Source organism: Aquarana catesbeiana, linkage group LG05, assembly GCF_042186555.1.
Source record: "Aquarana catesbeiana isolate 2022-GZ linkage group LG05, ASM4218655v1, whole genome shotgun sequence".
Classification (NCBI taxonomy): Eukaryota; Metazoa; Chordata; class Amphibia; order Anura; family Ranidae; genus Aquarana; species Aquarana catesbeiana.
The window spans coordinates 631,712,780-631,731,854 of record NC_133328.1 but is presented as its reverse complement, the minus strand read 5'-3'; the positions used below and the strand labels follow the sequence as shown (position 1 = coordinate 631,731,854).

The 19,075-nt window shown below is 47.6% G+C and overlaps 1 protein-coding gene across 1 annotated transcript in view; it reads right to left on the bottom strand.

Annotated features, from left to right (window-relative positions):
- The window catches only part of LOC141145557 (alanine aminotransferase 2-like), a 48,712-nt gene that overhangs the window by 20,243 nt on the left and 9,394 nt on the right, over window positions 1-19,075 (bottom strand). Inside the window, exons 2-6 of the mRNA XM_073632347.1 lie at window positions 17,356-17,445; window positions 11,251-11,359; window positions 9,053-9,186; window positions 8,029-8,272; window positions 4,602-4,681 (exon numbers count right to left, since the gene is read on the bottom strand). Coding sequence (XP_073488448.1) covers window positions 4,602-4,681; window positions 8,029-8,272; window positions 9,053-9,186; window positions 11,251-11,359; window positions 17,356-17,445 — 657 coding nt within the window. The remainder of the gene's footprint in view (window positions 1-4,601; window positions 4,682-8,028; window positions 8,273-9,052; window positions 9,187-11,250; window positions 11,360-17,355; window positions 17,446-19,075) is intronic.

The following is a 19,075-nucleotide window of genomic DNA, read 5'->3' as shown; positions in this document are numbered from 1 at the left end:
GGGTAGGGGTACTCGGGAGGACATAAAGAAAATGCCTCTCATGCAGCCGACTGCATTTGGTTGGGGATGTGAATGGGGGAAGTACGGGTGCTGCAGAAGCGGTGGGTTCCCAATTAGGATTGGCGAATGCAGCAGGAAGGGCACTATGGGCACGACGGGCCTGTGTTTGTCTTCTTGGTGGCAGCGGGACACTACTTGTGCTTGCCACCTCACCAGCTTGAACTGCACTTATGGGACTCGCCACGTCACCAAGTGTTACTGCAGTGCTGGTTTGACTACGACTGGGGTGTACTAGGCCGCTGGTGCTTGGCACTTCACCAAAACGCTACCAAAAAAACTGTTAGCGATCGCAGGGATCAGGCCTGACTCTGCGAACGCTGCAGTTATGCGTTTAGTGTTTTGTAAGTGTCAGTGATCGATCGATACTGCACTTGGGTGACTGGGCTGGGCCGGGCGGAGGGGCAAAACGCAGGTGCTAGCAGGTATCTGGGCTGATTCCACTAACACTGCGTTTGTGGGAACCCTAAACTGCTGGGGACGCTAGTATAGATCTGATCGGATCAGATATTGATCCGTTCAGATACTATACCACTAAGGGAGGTGTACGGTGCGTGCGTGGGTGTTAGCGGTACTGGCGCTAACCTGACGCTGCTTGGGGCTGGTGCTTGCCAGTTCACCAAAACGCTACCAAAAAAACTGTTAGCGATCGCAGGGATCAGGCCTGACTATGCGAACGCTGCAGTTATGCGTTTAGTGTTTTGTAAGTGACAGTGTTCGATTGATACTGCACTTGGGTGGGCCGGGCGGAGGGGCAAAACGCAGATGCTAGCAGGTATCTGGGCTGATCCCGCTAACACTGCGTTTTCGGGAACCCTAAACTGCTGGGGACGCTAGTATAGATCTGATTGGATCAGATATTGATCCGTACAGATACTATACTACTAAGGGAGGCGTATGCTGCGTGCGTGGGTGTTAGCGGTACTGGCGCTAATCTGACGCTGCCTGGGGCGACGCATATCACCGCCGGGCGATCAGGGGGCTAAACCTTTATTCGGTAATAAACGGCGGGTGCCCTGACACTATAAAAAATAAACGAACTAACCAGCGTCACCCGTAACAGTTATACGGTGATCAGTGGTGAAAGGGTTAACTAGGTGGCAATCAAGGGGTTAAAACCTTTATTAGATAGTATATGGGGGTCCCTGTCGCTATAAAACGCTGACGGCGAACCTAAATATTTACGTCCCTAACTAGCGTCACCAGCGACACTAATACAGCGATCAGAAAAATGATCGCTTAGTGACACTGGTGACAGGGGGTGATCAAGGGGTTAAAACTTTATTAGGGGGGGTTAGGGGGGTATCCTAGACCTAAAGGGGGTAATACTCACTGCCCTAACACTGTAACTGTCACAAACTGACACTATGCAGTAATCAGAAAAAAAAAAAATACTGCTTGGTGTCAGTTTGTGACAGGGGGGGGGGGTGATTGGGGGGGATCGGGGGGCGATCGGGGGGGGATCGGGGGTGTAAAGTATGCCTGGCATGTTCTACTGTGTGTGTTTGTGTTGTGTGCACTTACATGTCTTCTCTCCTCGGCGCTGGGACGGAAACTGCCAGACCGAGGAGAGATGACATCACATCCTCTGCCTGTGTGAAACTACACACAGGCAGAGGAGGATTCCCATTGGCTGGGAGCGATCGCGAGGGGGGGGCCACGATCGGATGGTCTCCCCCTCGCCTCCCGACGCTCCCAGTCAGATGCCGACCGCCGCTGGCACCGGGGGGGGGGTACGTGATTCTGCCTGCCCGTGCCATTCTGCCGACGTATATATACGTTAGGCGGTCGGCAAGTGGTTAATTAAAATTTAAGTTTTTTTCCCTGAAACTTCCCTCTTAAACTGAATGTGCGTGTTATACGCCTGTGCGTGTTATACGCCGATAAATACGGTATACACTACCGTTCAAAAGTTTGGGGTCACCCAAACAATTTTGTGTTTTCCATGAAAAGTCACACTTATTCACCACCATACGTTGTGAAATGAATAGAAAATAGAGTCAAGACATTGACAAGGTTAGAAATAATGATTTGTATTTGAAATAACATTGTTTTTACATCAAACTTTGCTTTCATCAAAGAATCCTCCTTTTGCAGCAATTACAGCATTGCACACCTTTGGCATCCGTCCACAACACTTTTTTCCAGTCTTCCTCTGTCCAATGTCTGTGTTCTTTTGCCCATCTTAATCTTTTTCTTTTATTGGCCAGTCTCAGATATGGCTTTTTCTTTGCCACTCTGCCCTGAAGCCCAAAATCCCGCAGCCGCCTCTTCACTGTAGATGTTGACACTGGTGTTTTGCGGGTACTATTTAATGAAGATGCCAGTTGGGGACCTGTGAGGCGTCTGTTTCTCAAACTAGAGACTCTAATGTGCTTATCTTCTTGCTTAGTTGTGCAACGCGGCCTCCCACTTCTTTTTCTACTCTGGTTAGAGCCTGTTTGTGCTGTCCTCTGAAGGGAGTAGTACACACCGTTGTAGGAAATCTTCAATTTCTTTGCAATTTCTCGCATGGAATAGCCTTCATTTCTAAGAACAAGAATAGACTGTCGAGTTTCAGATGAAAGTTCTCTTTTTCTGGCCATTTTGAGCGTTTAATTGACCCCACAAATGTGATGCTCCAGAAACTCAATCTGCTCACAGGAAGGTCAGTTTTGTAGCTTCTGGAAGGAGCTAGACTGTTTTTAGATGTGTGAACATGATTGCACAAGGGTTTGCTAATCATCAATTAGCCTTCTGAGCCAATGAGCAAACACATTGTACCATTAGAACACTGGAGTGATAGTTGCTGGAAATGGGCCTCTATACACCTATGTAGATATTGCACCAAAAACTAGACATTTGCAGTTAGAATAGTCATTTACCACATTAGCAATGTATAGAGTATATTTGTTTAAAGTTAGGACTAGTTTAAAGTTAGCTTCATTTAAAAGTACAGTGCTTTTCCTTCAAAAATAAGGACATTTCAATGTGACCCCAAACTTTTGAACGGTAGTGTATATATATATATATATATATATATATATACAGGCTTTGTCAGGGTAATGGCCGTAGGACGGGCAATCCTGCCAGTATCCATCATGCTTGTGCCCGGTGAAACAGGTGCACGACGACAGGCGCACGCAGGTGCGCAACGGCGTGTGCGCGCTGACGTACGTGCATGCATTGTGGTAATTATTGGCGCCCTCTGGCCTATTTAAACCTGCTGCAGATGCATGCAGGTTGCTGGATTATCGTCAGCTTCCTGTGCCCCCTGTATCTGCTATCTGTATCCGATTCCTGTTTGCTACCAGGCTTGCCTGACTTCTCCTGCTCTCCGCCTGCATCGACCCCTGGCTTGGACCTGACTATTCTCCAGTCTCCGTACCTGTACCTTGATTGTCATGGTGTTTGACCCCTGGCCTAGCTACTGACTCTGTTCCTGGTTATCCTGCTGTACCTCATCTCGGACTGATCCTGCTGTGTATGACCCCTGGCCTGGCTATTGACTCTGTTCCTGGTTTGATCTACTGCTCTATACCTGGGATCTCTCTTCGCACAGTTGCCCAATCAGCTTATGCAGCACACCCCAGCTGCATCCAGCTACCCAGCAGCAGCACTTGGCAACCCGTGCACCTTTGGGCACCGTACTCCCTGTCTCACTCCCAGGGGTACGCTGCACTTAGCCGCAAGGGGCGCCCTCTCAGCAATCCGGTCTCACACCTATGACTTGAAAGTCTTCCTATAAGTGATGGCAGTAGAGTTCCACGTGGCAGATCTGTTATTCTTCACTAGCTAGTTGGAGCTCGTTAATTGTTTGGTGGCAGATCAAACAATACATTCCAAGTAGTGTAGGCCTAAGGCTTCTGAGTACAGTGTTCCAGCAATTCAGTAAAGTGTTCTTGGGTAAAGATGTGTGCGCACTGTGTTCGGTAATGATGGTAATGGATAGGTAAAGATTGAGCAGGTTGCTCTCTCACCAACGACCCAAATCGTTTCGCTGTCTTCTGGACAGGAACATGGATGGTGACACTCTGGCAGCTAGTAACAGGATGTCCCTCAGTGGGTAACAGGACCCGGCCTCTCAGGCTTAATGGTGGAAGTAATGTTCCCCGTGGTAGGCCGCGACCTCTCTCTCTGTCACACAGAGAGGTCCGTCTTACGTCAGGCCCAGGAGGAAGAGAGCGTGCCCGGGCTTCCCAAGCTCCTTTTATCATCCCTCCCAGCAACCTTCAGGCCACTTCAAGGGTCCCTGGGATTTGTAGTCTTAGGTTATGGGAATGTAAAGCAGCAGATTCCAGAAGGACTATATGCCCCATAACTCACTCCGCTGGCACACAGGTATGAGGTCACTGACTGCCGAATAATCACGGGGCAAACAATATTACAAACACTGGAAGGTATGAAACTTTCTGGTTACAGTCCACATCGCTACACTTGGAAAAAGAGACCAGAACCACAGCAGGAAGGGCAAGTGGGTGACACTAGACTTCATTTATAACTGAGATGTCATCTGTTTAAGCATATTAATATTATAATAATAATATGGTTAATAGTAATATCACCTCATCAGCAAAAAGCAGCAGATTCTCTTCAACAGCCAGTCTAATGATCTCCTCAAGAGTGTCTCTGCTCAGTACATGTCCTGTGAACAGATAGGAGAAAGCAGATTTATCATACAGAAGGATATTGTCTCATTAGCGCATTCATGTCATCCTGTCCTGATACCAGCCTACTATCACCCCCTGCACAGCAGCACTTAGACTGTGAGAAAGAGGGGCCAAGCTTTAAACCAATCAGGGCTCTTTCACTTTGCGCAGTAGTCAGAGGTATAACTAGAACCTTCAGGGCCCCAGTGCAAAAAAACATGAAGGGCCCTCCTGGTCTCAGACCAGGGCCCTTCCCATTGATCCCGGGGCCCTTTACTCCCATTGTGGGACCCTTTATTACAATCCGGCAGCTGGCCACCTTCCTGCCATCTTGGGGTCAACCTGCAGTGGCAGAACGCCAGAAACCAGTCGCAAGTGCAACCTTTGCAACCCTGGTAGTTCCACCACTGGTGTCCGTAGTTTTTTATTTTTGTTGTTTTTTTTTACCATTTTATTTTATTGTATTTTATTTTATTATTTTACAATTTTATTTTTGTTTAGTGTTTACATATTTTTAGGACCCCTGCTGGTGGGCTTTGGTGAAATATCAGGGGTCTAAACAGACCCCTGATGTCTCACTTTTGAGACAGAGAAAGAGACTGAGGGCAGATTCATCAGTCCCTTTCTCTGCAGCCTCAGCTGCACAGAATGAATGAACAGGAATAGCTCTGTACAGAGCTTCCCATTTATTCACAAACTGAAGCATAGTAAAAACTATTTACTATGCCCCACCTATGAATGAATAATAAAAAAAAAATCACTGACTCTATTCATTAAGACAAGAAAGGGGCCGATAAATGACACATTTACCGGCCCCTTCCCCGCTCTTAAATCTGACAGATACCCCACAGCAACCGGCGGGGGGGGGCCCAGGGAAGCACACAGGGGCCCGGGGCAGCAGGACAGGGATAGGGAGGCGTCGGGAGCGGTATGTAGAGGAACTGATGTCCTCTCTTTCCCTCCTGCAGCCACTGAATGTCTGCGGGAGGGAGAGGAGGAGAACTGGGCACTTAGCGGCTACATGAAGGGATTGGTTCCTCTACATGCTGCCGTCCTCCTATCCAGTTGTACAGGGGGGCTTCACGGGCACCCTGGAGCATGGGGCTGGGTGCCAATTGCGATTCCTGTGACCCCTGTACGTACGCCCCTGTACGTACTGTTGGTCAAACATGTGAACATGCTTACTGTGCCAGAACGGAAGGGGAGCACTGAGATGACCTAATTAGAGTCCTTCTGCTCACTTAGTGTTCAATTATCAAGTGGGGGGTGTCCTTGACCAAGCTGGGTCGCTTAACTGCACCAGGTAATAGTGAGGTCCATGATTTGATTCTACAAAATTACAAATTCTTTGACTGATAAAAGAGTTGTGGAGTGTATGAGGCTGAAGTAAAGCTTTGAAGCTGAGATATTCTCTCTGTATTGGTTGGCTGGATAGTCAGTGCAGCAAACATCAGAGGATGATTTTTTTTTTTTTTTAATCAATGTGAGACAAAAAGCACTTGTGAACACACACAAAAAAGTGAAATAGGGTGTGTCTTATGGTTCCCTGCCAAAGAGGGAGCAAACCAACGGAACTACACCCCCCCCCTCCCCATGTGCTTCTTGTAGATTAGGGGCCAGGAGCATGGATTATGGACGGGCCTCCTATGGGAAAGACCCTTCCCTGACCTGCGAGTCTGCTGATGGGGGCAAGGTGCTCTGGTCCACCAAGCCAAAAAACCTAACAAACTCCTCTCCCTGTGATCAGCTGAAGCCAACCATTACCACTGTCTACGCATAAAAAAGTAGACATAAAAAAAGTGCAGTGACAAACTTGAATAAAAAATAAAGAAAGTGCCAATGTGCTAGACCAGGGGTCTCCAAACTTTTTAAGCATAGGACCAATTTACAGCCCTTCAGACTTTAGAAGAGGCTGGACTGTGGCCAGCGGATGTAGAAAATGTCCTGGTGTCACTGGAAGTAAACAGTCATATTTGGTATTAGGGGAGAAATAGTGTCCCATCCTTGGTGTCAGTGAGAGGAATAGTGCCCCATCATTGGTGTCAGTGGGAGAAATAGTTCCCAATCATTGGTGTCAGTGGGAGGAATAGTGCCCCATCATTGGTATTAGTGGGAGGAATAGTGCCCCATCATTGGTGTCAGTGGGAGGAATAGTGTCACATCATTGGTGTCAATGAGAAGAATAGTGCCCCCTCATTGATGTCAGTGGGAGGAATAGTGCCCTGTTGTTGATGCCAATTGCAGGAACTATGCCCTACTGTTACTGACAGTGGGGAAAACAAGGGCCAGATAAAAGAAATCAAAGGGCCGCACTTTAGAGACCACTTCGCTAGGCAATAGCTACACGTTGTGACACGAAAACAAAAATTGCCCCATCTTAGCCAAAAGGTCTAGCCCATGAGGCGAGGTGCAGAAAAAACAAGGTGGTGTTGTGGCCTAGTGCTCATCCTCACAGTGGGGTCCCAACCCATGGTGATATTCAGAGCACCTCGGTCGCCATTCCCAGGGGTCACTTGACAGCCCAGGCTTTCTTCCTTCCCAGCCCTCAGCCAGGCCAGGTAACACCGCTAAAATCAGGAGCCACTGGACTCCCCGGAATCTCCTACGCCAGGAAAATACTCCTCCTACCCTGTGGGCGCTTAATTCAGTTTCTTTCCCATGAGGAAGGTCCCCCAAGACCAACATTAAAACAGAAGGGATACTATACAGCCATCCAACCCAGCCAGATGGTCAGAACGATGGTTGAGCACACCTAACGGGCAAAGATAAGAACAGATACTTCACTTGACCATAGCCAAAAGGCAGAGAAGCGATCAGGGGATAAACATGACACTCAAATGATTGTTACCATTCTACCTGCAACAATTTGGGTGGTCAGTGATAGCCTAGAGCAGGTGTCTTCAAACTTTCTAAACAAACTGCCAGTTTACTGTCTTTCAGACTTTAGGGGGGCTGGATTGTGCCCAGTGAGAGTAAACAATGCCCGATCTTTTGTATTAGGGGTAGGAATAGTACCCCATCATTGTTTCAGTGGGAGAAATAGTGCCCCGTCATTGGTGTCAGTGGAAGGAATTATGTCCCGTTGTTGGTGTTAGTGGGAGGAATAGTGCCTTATTGTTGGTGTCAGTGACAGGAACAATGCCTCAAGGGCCGGATAAAGTCAAGCAAACTCCGCATCTCAACCCCCCGGGCTGAAATTTGGAGACCACTGGCCTAGAGAGAGCCCACATCTGTCAGACTTAGAATAGGATCTTTGGGTGGCTCAGTCTGCATGTGCATTGGCTGGGGCAATCATGTGGACCGTGAAGACTGGCAAATCAGTACAGTCTTGGTGGGTCCGTACCGGTGGGATTCCCAGGATTGATAACACACAGGACTTTTGGGTTGCAGTGTTTCCGGGCAGTCCTGAGAGATTCCCGAATACGGTCCACATTTACCGCCCATCCGCGTTCCTCGTCCAGGACATACTCCACCTTTGTGGCACCAAACAGCGCAATGGCATCTGAATAGAGCGGATAGTGTGGCATGGGGACCACAATTCCTGTCTTCAGCGGCTCCTCTTCATTCACCACCAGTGCCAGAATGTTCTACAGAGAAACAGAGAATGAGTGACATCAGAAGCCTTCCGGGATCGATCATGGAAATAGGTGTCAGAGAAAATGACCCGCATGCTGGAAAATTAGGAGCCTGTGACAAGTTGTATTGTGCACAGAAATTGAAAAAACTTTGCTGAATGCATGCTACTGTGCAATGTAAATTCTGCCAATGGTGGGTATCCTATGATTGGTGGATCATTTATTCAGCCAGTAGGAAACAACATCACCTGTATGCACCTTACCCTCATATAGAGATGTGTAAAATATCCATCAGCCAAACATGTAGAAAAAAGCATCTGCCTTCTGCTCCGCTCGGGTTTCAGTTTTGGGTGGAATCGCTAGTTTCTTGGGGATCTCTGTGCCTCGGTTCCCAACTCCACCTGCCTGCCAAGGCTGCTCTCATGTTTATTATTCATTATGAAATATGCAGCAGGAGGAGTGAGACTTTAGGTGTAAAATAAACTCTCACCATTACATCTTCAAGAAATAATGAAAATTCTCCCATAACAGGGACACAAAGAAAATCAAAAACACATTTCTTAGTAGAGTAAGGGTGGGTTAGAACTCCTGATAATGTTTTTATTTCTGTCCCAGTGACCATAGCTCCTGACAATTTTTTTTGGGGGGTGTCACAGGGGCAGGAAGTGAAGGTCAATCTACCCAAAATGGGGTCAGAAATAATGACCTAATATATATGCAGAGGGAAATAAGTGCCACTAACAGAGTTCGAAGGTGGCCAGTGACTCTATCTTGTGCCACTCACAGACTCACCAGAATGGCCTTCGCTATCCCCCCGGTCACGATAATATCCCTGGGGTGACTGGGGACTCCGCCGTCTCTCTGTTCGATGAACTTGGCGATCTTGAGGGGCATAACAAGATTGATGAAATTTGGATTGTAGCTGCCTGTGGAGACATAAAGAAAAACCTCTGGGCTTTAACCAATACACTTTTATAAATGTAGCAGAATTTCTAACCTCTTCCAGTCTAATGAGAACCTTTGAGGCCACGGACTGCTGACATCCTTCACTATGTGGTGGGTTGTGAGGCATAGTGGGTGAAAAGATGGTGAAAGTCATTGGGCACCAGACACTTCTTGGATGCAAAAGAGGTTTTATTTTAACAGTCCTTTTTATATTTTACAAGGGAAAGAGGGCTAGGGCCAGGACACCCTTAAGTGATAGCAATTTCAATAGGCAGACTCCGAGACATCAATAGGTGGACAGCTGTACAGGTAAAGGCCCCAGTAAGGTGCCACTTCTGCACGTGCATGTTCGCTGTCTCCTATGGCTTGACACACAAGGCTGCTCTGCAAGCGTCACCTCTGCTGGTTGGGTCCCTGACTTGATCACCGCCTGAAGTTTCCCGATTCTCCACCGTGCCCGTTCGGTGAGTATGTTACTCCGGTACATGCTTCAGTTACTCACTGTGGTCCCTGGTAAAGGTAGGTCCCTTAGTGGCGACAGCTTCCCCTCTACCTCCGACCACGACAGGTTCTCCGGCCAGCAGAACCGTCACTTTTGGTTGGACTGCAAGCCGCAGTCCCAACCCTGCTCTGCCCTCTTACTTCTGGATAGGCCGTCACACAGCCTGGCAGCCAGATGCCCCCGGGATAGGCCCAATCTCCGGCCTAGCAGCCCAGGGCAGACGACAAATGTCCACCAAGATGGCAGTCCAGGTGTCACAGAGCCTAGATCACCTGCCTCCACCTGAATATATAGGTTCTCCCAGCAGACTAAGGGATTCAAGAAAACCCCTGCCCATTGGCTGAGATATATACCCATAACTTGACCTTGAAATGTCCTTCTCACATCTAATGCCACCAAGTGCCCGGCCACCTTGTGGCAGAAGAGAAAACTACAACAAGGCCAAACTTAGGAAGAAATCAATGGATCTCTAACAACTATTCACAGTAGCTACTGCTGACAAGGAATTTGGTGAGGTGCTCCCTGACTAAACCCCAGGGCGCTCCAGTATATCCTCCCCCTGCCCAAGAAACTACGTCTCTGAGTTTGCAAAACAATTTGAGCTCCCAAGCCTGGGAGTGGATGTACTGGCAAAAACTGGGATGGGTAGGGAAACAGGGAAAGGGTTAACAGTATAATAGAATGGAGGTGCTTCCTGTGATGTGTCATGAGGATAAACACTGCAGTTTTGGTTGCTGAAATCCGATTCCTTTGTGAAGACTGAGGAGAAGAATAAATTCAATACCTTCGCCATCTCCCCATCCTTTGTAACCAAATTTCCTTCCTCGTTTATTATGGGGCCAAGATGGTCTGTCCTCCCTTTTTTACTGTTTACATACTTAAAGAATTTCTTGGGATTTTTTTTGCTCTCCTACGCTATGTGTCTTTCGTGTTCTATCTTAGCTACCTAGTTGCACCCTTACAATTCTTGTTGCATTCTTTGTAAAGTCTGAATGCTGATGATGATTCCTCAGCCTTGTATTTTTTGAAGGCCTTTCACTACAGTATGTATAAAGCTCTCCAAGACATCACTGCTCTCTCCATCAAAACTCAAAAGAATCAAAACAAGGCAATCATCGTGCATACCATTAAAAAAAAATAAAAAATTGTAATTCCTTTAAATTGTGCACTTACGTTGTTAAGTGCACTGAGAACTGATGCACAGCAGTATATATATAACTGAAAACTGCATGTATCGCCCCCTTAAGGTGCTAAGGCATCAGCATCACTTCAATACAGACATGCAAGTCATGTGACTGTAAAGAAACGCATCAGGGCGGAGCTAGTGGCATCATCGCGTAAACCAGAAGTGACGTCTTATTTGATTGTATTGAAGTGATGCAAAAAAGTAATTAAAAAATGCAGCGTGTACAGCAACATAGAAAATGAATAAGTCCATCACTCATTGTGTTTACCTTGGTTTAAATGCTGCAGTAATGCATCTAAAAAGTGCTCTCATGTAGGACCCCAGACTGACGATCTACCACGGAGGCCCCAGACTTACCCACTGAACCATTATCCAAATTTTTCAAGATCTCCCGGGCCCGATGCTTAGCGTCCTCTGCAAAGTGATCAGTGTCCAGCATGTCTGGGTAGGTACACAGAGCGGCCACCTAGAAAGAGAGAAAGAAAGAGAGGTGACACCATTGTTATCAGGTAGTGATATTATGCTTAATGACATTAAAATAATTTTCAGAAATAATCATGAAATTAAATATCATGTATGCCGGGGGGTTAGGAGCATAATTGGGCGATGAAGGGCATGCATTAACAGCTCTAAGTACGGTTACAACTGTATGCAGTGGTTCAAAACGTAGCATATCAACCTGTGTGACATGCAGGAACTCAGGGACACTATTTCCTCTATAGTTGCCAACATGGGAAAATAGGAGGGCCACTTTGAAAGTATCAAGAAGAACACACTGGGGCATGGCGTTGAATAAAGTGAATAACTTATAGCGTGGGGGCAAAATAAGCCCCACCATTGGTGTCAATGGCTGCAAAAATCTCCCCCTTCATTGGTGATGGTAATATTAAGCCCCCCAGCATTGGTGGTCAGTGGTAGACTTAGGAAACCCCTTCATCCCAGCATTGATAGTCAGTGGCAGTCTTATGCTGTAATAAATCGGTGATGGACTTGGAGTGTGGCACAGGTTAGTGATAAAAGGTGTCCCCCACCCTGGAAATTCAGGTGGAATGTACCATGTAAAATACATTGATTGGTGATGGATTAGGAGTGTGGTAGGTTGGGGATAAAAGGCGTTCCTCACCCTGGGAAGTTGGTATGAAATGAGCTGTGTACATTGGTCAATGGTAAATAAGGAGCGTGGCATTGTTTGTCAGGACCAGGATCCAAACCCACAACCTCTGCTGTGTCCGGCAATGGCTCTTATTGCTGAGTCACCTGAGATGCTGGATAGCTCCCTGATTCTTTGTACTTTTTTGTCTTGTGTCTTGTTTCTCTTGAACCTTGAACTCTTTGCTCCTCCCATGAACTTCCTGATTTATGGCATGTCGCTATACTTCCTGTTTGTCAGATTATTGTGCTCTCTCCAGCCCAACCAATATCTTGCTCCTTTGTCTAACTGCAGCTGTCCTCATCTCCACTACCACTTGTTACTGACCTTTGGCTTGTTACTAACTACGCTTCTGCTTGATCCCTACCTGCTATATCTGCGACTGGATCCCGGCTTGTTGACCTCCTGGTGTGCCGATCCTGAGAACCGCAACCTGGTATTAACATGCAGCTAACCCCATCTCCACCATCAGGAGCTCTGGTGAACACCAGTTACTGTTTATGCCTGAGTGAGCCCACATCATCTGCCAGGGTGCCCTGCTTGTATACCTGTCCTGCTGGTTGGTGGGAGCATCTCTCATGCTATAGCTCGTGGTCTCTGAGACTGACCCCTGATAGGAAGGTTGGTGACAAAAGATGTCCGTCAACCCAGGAAGTTGGAAGGAATGAACTGTGTCCAATGATTGGTAAAGGATTGGGAGTTTGTGAGTTTGGTGATACATGGTGTCCCTCTTTCCAGGAAATCAGTACACTAGTAGGGGTTGTTAGTACAATTCTCAGTTTGGCCACTAGGTGGTGCCCTCCTCTAAAATCTGAGCTGTAAGAATTTATTGTAGCACCCCCTGTGTACAATAGGTACATTTAGTTGGGCTCCTGCTGTAGCCAGAGGAGCCAGGATTAATCCGTTGTTAGTAGTTAGGTTGGCAGTGCTCCAAAAGCTGAGTGAGTCTCTGCTACCTCCCCCATTGCTTCCAGAAGCTCCTGGGGAGTTCTAAAACTTAGAGGGGAAGAGATAAGGCCTGCATATTTATACCCCATAAATATTCAGGCCTCATCTCTTCCCCTCCGCCCTCTAAGTTGTAGAACTCCAGGAGCTTCTAAATGCCAGGGGAAGGTAGCAGAGAGTCTGCCAACCTAACTAACAACAACAACAGATTAACCCTGGCTCCCCTAGCTACAATCCCTGGCTGAGGATAGCCCAGAAGGTGGAGAGATGGCCCTTAAGTATTCTGGAGCCTGGCCATGTGGGAGCAAAGTCCAGGGTCCTGTGGCCTTGGAGGGGACCCATATCCTGGGGGGCTCTGCCTCCAGACAGAAGGACCCAGAAGGAAGGAGCCAGGCAGGAAGAGAGAGAGAGTGACGTAGTTGAGGAAGCCTCACACCCCTTCAGCCTCAGCTAGACTTAGCTGAGTCACCCTGGGAGCCATTGGGACCTGTCCAGCAGAAGGCCTGTTCAGCAGTCACCAGGATCTTTACAGGGGGCTGAGTGAGTAGCTTCAATTCTACACCCCAGAGCCTATAGAAGAGAAGCAGCCAGGTGCAATACCCAGCTAGCTATCTACAAGTGACAGCTTAGAGCCATCAAAGATATCCTACACCTCTGCTTGGGAATTCTAGTGAGGAGCCAGGTGCATTGGCATTAGTCTGAGGAAGAAGAGTACCAGTCAGAAGTCGGAATTGTCTTTTACCAGTTGGACTATACAGTTTGTCCCATGGGAACACAGCCTTTGTGATCTTCATGGAAGCCAGAGACAGTTTGTTGCATGTCCTTAAGTTTTATTATACTACAGTTCTGGGCATCCCATACCACCCATTCCCAATCCACGTTGCATTTACTTCCTGGAGTCTATCTGCCTTTAGATCAGACATGCAGGCATCATTTTGGCCTAGACTAGAAACTAAAAAGCAACTGAAGAAATGTAAAAAAGAAAGTTTATAACAATTAAATACAATGTACCTTCCTATCTATTTACTAATGCTAGTAGCATGAGGATTGAAAATAGTTAATGTCAACAGAGCGTTTGGTTCCACTTTAAGCTGTAAAGCTGCCCCCCATGGGACTTGGTGGGTCCCTTTCTGCAGGGATGTAGAGTTTCCAGTGATTGGTAGTCACCAGCCGGGGGATACCTGGAAAGTCCCTGGTGCCCTAGATAGGATGAAATTGGCACAGCATCCGAGAGAGACTGACCTAAGAACGTGCTGGTGACCACTACCAGAATTGATTTGAAGTTGTGTGCCCTGAAGTTTTATGTTCTGAAGTTGTGAAAGTGAAACTTTAAAATTTACCAGTATCGCCTCTTATCCATGGCCTATCCCTGGAACTGGTACCTGGCTCAGCTAGGAAGAATGTGGGGTAAGGTGTCGGGCATGCTATCATACATGAGCTGGAAAATGTACACTCATTTTGCTCCCACCGGGAGTGGGGACTCACTTTTACGTGAAACTATGGCAAGAAGGCTGTTAGTCGTACCCGGGAATGAAATGTTATGCCCATGTTCTCTTTGGCCCTGACTACACACTGATTGGTGATGATGGATCAGAAATGTGGTAGGTAGATAAAATGTGGTATGGAGATAAAAGGTTTCCTTGCATGGGGAGGTTGGAAGGAATGAGCTGTCTAGAGTGCATTCATTGGTGATGGACCTGGAAGTTTGTCAGGTTGGTGAAAAAAGGTGTCCCTGTACATTTGCAGTAACTCAAAAAGGCATTAATTGTGGGGATTGAGGCATATTTAGAGGCAGTGTCACTGTCTAGGAGGGACCAACCCGTAAAATGGGCATGATGGGCAGTCCATTCCTACTAGGGTGGGATTATCAGTGTCCCAGGATTTTGAAACCATAATGTTGGTAAATATTCTATAGGCCTGTAAAAAGGTACACGTGCCTCTTCCCACATTTATAACTGTCGATCAAGCGGATTACAGCTAAAAGAAATACCTCCCTCGTCTGTTTAACTTCTGGCAGAATAAGTCCTCACAGGAAGAGCCTTTATGTTGAGTGGAGAAACTATGGAGCTTGTACAAGATAAATAGGAGGAACTTTTATGCTGGGTGGAGCCTATACTGGAAAATCACCATTGGAAGAGCCTTTGTGCTGAATGGAGCCATTACAAAGCCTGTACAGGATAAATCCTATTAGGGGGAGCCTTTATGCTATGTGGAGGAACTTTTATGTTGGGTGGAGCCTTTACTGAGCCTATACAGGAAAATACCTATTGGAAGAGCCATTGTGCTGACTGGAGCCATTACAAAGCCTGTAAATCAGTTTTTCTCAACTCCTGTCCTCAAGACCCACTAACAGGCCAGATTTTAAGTATTACCTTGGGGAGATGCAGACTAGAATACTGCAATCACTGAGCAGCAAATGATATCACCTGTGATGTATTTCAGTTATCTTGCAAAGCTGGCCTATTAGTGGGCCCTGAGGACTGGAGTTGAGAACCACTGCTGTAAAGAATAAATACTATGAGAAGGAGCCTTTATGCTGCGTGGAGCCAAAGCCGGTACAAGGGGTGGTCGAGAGGGGCGGGTGCCCTGGGCGGAGTGTGAGAGGGGGCGGGTTGTTAGCAGGCATAAGAGTATCATTATCCTATGCCGGGCATCACTAAATGGCGGCCCGCAGTCCGCGTCTGACCCGAGCTGCTGCTCTTTCTGGACCGCCACAATAGCGCCATTTCCTCCGCTATCATTAGCGAAGTAGAGAGAAGCGGACGGTGGGAGGTGGGACAATTCTGCACTGGGGGCAGAACCAGCACTGCGTGGAGAGCGGTAGCTGCCTGTCACGTTAATTGGGAGGTGATTGGCTGCTAGGAGGCGGTCCTAGCAGCCAATCACCAGTTCGCTAATATGAAAAGTCAACCTGGCAGCTCCCGTGTCCCGCCCAGTGCTGCTGTGCCTTCAGTTTAGGATTGTCCCGCGGCTCCCGCCTCCTGCTCTCCGCTCTGTGAAAGGTAGGAGAGTGAAGGGAGGAAAATATATGGAATTGTGAAGGATGGGAAGCAGGGGAATGGGGGCAGTGCTGTGTGGAGGGGTTGTCTAAAGGGGGCAATACTGTGCGGGGTGATATGTAAAGGGGGAAATACTGCGTGGGGTGATATGTAAAGGGACAATATTGTGTGGGGGGAGTCATTGAAAGGGCGAAATACTGTGTGTGGGGTGATATGTAAAGGGGCAGTACTGTGTTGGGTGATATGTGAAGGGGGCAATACTGTGTGGGGGTGATAAGTGAAGGGGGCAATACTGTGTGGGGGTGTAATGTAAAGGGGGAAATACTGCGTGGGGTGATATGTAAAGGGACAATATTGTGTGGGGGGAGTCATGTAAAGGGCGAAATACTGTGTGTGGGGTGATATGTAAAGGGGCAGTACTGTGTGGGGTGATATGTGAAGGGGGCAATACTGTGTGGAGGTGATATGTGAAGGGGGCAATACTGTGTGGAGGTGATATGTGAAGGGGGCAATACTGTGTGGAGGTGATATGTGAAGGGGGCAATACTGTGTGGGGGGATATGTGAAGGGGGCCAATACTGTGTTGGGCGATATGTGAAGGGGGCAATACTGAGTGGGGTGATATGTGTGAGTGAGTGAGTGTATTGTTTTAAGTATATTCTTGTTTTGAAAACGACATTGATTCTTTCTTAAAAACAGTTTGCCATCTTCGCCCTGGGCACCAAATGGCCTTGTCCCAGCACTGGGTGGAGCTATTACAAAGCCTGTACAGGATAAATCCGCATTGGAGCCTTTATGTTGAAGGAAGCCACTGCTGAGCCTGTACAGGATGAATCCTTATAGGATTAGCCATTATTGAGCCTATGCAGGATAAATCCCTATAGGAGGAGAATGCATTTATTAGTAATGGACCAGGGTGTTTGGCAGGCTGGTGAAAAAATGTGTCCCTCATTTTCCTAGAAATCAGGAGGAATGAGCTGTGTACAGTACATGGATCACTGACTGACTGGGAGTTTGGCAATAAAAGGTGTTCCTCATCCTGGGAGGACCGAGCCACATTCAGTGTATTGATCGATAAGGACAGGGAGTTTGCAGGATGGCAAAAAAAGTGCTTCTTCACCCTGAGAATTTGGGAGGAATGACCATGGGCGGTACATTGATCAGTAAAAGACCAGAGAAGTGGCAACGTTGGTGATAAAAGATGTCCCTCACCCAGGGAAGTTAGGAGGAATGAACTATGTACAGTACATTGAGTGGTGATGTACTGGGAGTATAGCAAGCTTGGTAATAAAAGATTTCCCTCATGCCAGTGAATTGATATGTGACATGATTGGTGGGTGTAGGTGAGCTCCAGCATCGTCTACTCACCTGTCTCAGGAAGGTGCGCGGTTTATGACCCATGGCCTGCTGGTCCCCAAAATGGCACTTTGTAACATTACCAAAAGGCTTGATAATCCCCTAAGGAAGCAAAAAAGAATATTTAGATGTTACAGAAACTCTTCTGCCAACAATAATTATCTCCTGAATGATCCCTGGGGACATTCCTAGGGAAGGGTCCCTCTGCTTCCATCCAGACACTAGGGATGGGCGAACGGTTTCGGCCCGAGCATAAGTTGGGGCCGAACTTTGGTTGTTCGGCGAACAATGAACATTATGCGGTGTTCGCGGCAAATTCCAAAACCGCGGAACCCTGTTAAAGTCTATGGGACACTAACATGAAAAACCAAAAGTGCTAATTTTAAAGGCTTACATGCAAGCAATTGTCATAAAAAGTGTTTGGGGACCTGGGTCCTGCCCCAGGGGACATGTATCAATGCAAAAAAAAGTTTTAAAAACGGCCGTTTTTTCGGGAGCAGTGATTTTAATAATGCTTAAAGTCAAACAATAAAAATGAAATATTCCTTTAACCACTTCCCGCCCGCCCTATGGCGGATTGACGTCCGGGAAGTGGTTCTGTTATCCTGACTGGGCGTCATATGACATCCAGCAGGATAACATGCCGCAGCGCGCCCCCGGGGGCGCGCATCGCGGCGATCGGTGGATCGGTGTGTCAGTCTGACACACCGCTACACCGATCTTGGTAAAGAGCCTCCGGCGGAGGCTCTTTACCACGTGATCAATCGTGTCCAATCACGGCTGATCACGCTGTCAATAGGAAGAGCCGTTGATCGGCTCTTCCTCACTCACATCTGACAGACGCGAGTAGAGGAGAGCCGATCGGCGGCTCTCCTGGCAGGGGGGGTCTGCGCTGATTGTTTATCAGCGCAGCCCCCCCGCAGATCACCACACTGGACCACCAGGGAAGGGGCAACATATGGATGGCCAGGTATGTACCCCATGGCCATCCACATATGCCCAGTGTGCCAAATCTGTGCCAATCAGTGCCCACAAATCAGTGCCCACAAAGGGCCCAATCAGTGCCCACCCTTAGGGGCATCACTGCAAACAAGCAGTGTAATCAGTGCCACCCATCGGTGTCCATTCATGCCACCTGTCAGTGCCCATCCGTGCCCATCAGTGCCCATCTATCAGTGCCCATCCGTGCCCATCTGTGTCAACTATCAGTGCCACCCATAAGTAACCATCAATGCCACCTACGAGTGCCCATCAATGCCACCTATGAGTGCCCATCAGTGCCACCTATAAGTGCCCATCCGTGCCACCTATGAGTGCCCATCAGTGCCGCATACCAGTGCCACCTATCAGTGCCCATCAGTGCTGCCTATCAGTGCCCATCATCAGTGCCCGTCAGTGCCACCTCATCAGTGGCACCTCATTGGTGCCACCTCATCGGTGCCCATCAGTGCCGCCGTATCAGTGCCCGTCAGTGCAGCCATATCAGTGCCCGTCATTGAAGAAGAAAACGTACTTATTTACAAAAAGTTTTAAAAGAAACAAAGAAAAACTTGTTTTTTTTCAAAATTTTCGGTCTTTTTTTATTTGTTGCGCGAAAAATAAAAACCGCAGAGGTGATCAAATACCACCAAAAGAAAGCTCTATTTGTGGGAACAAAATGATAAAAAATTTGTTTGGGTACAGTGTAGCATGACCGCGCAATTGTCATTCAAATTGCGACAGCGCTGAAAGC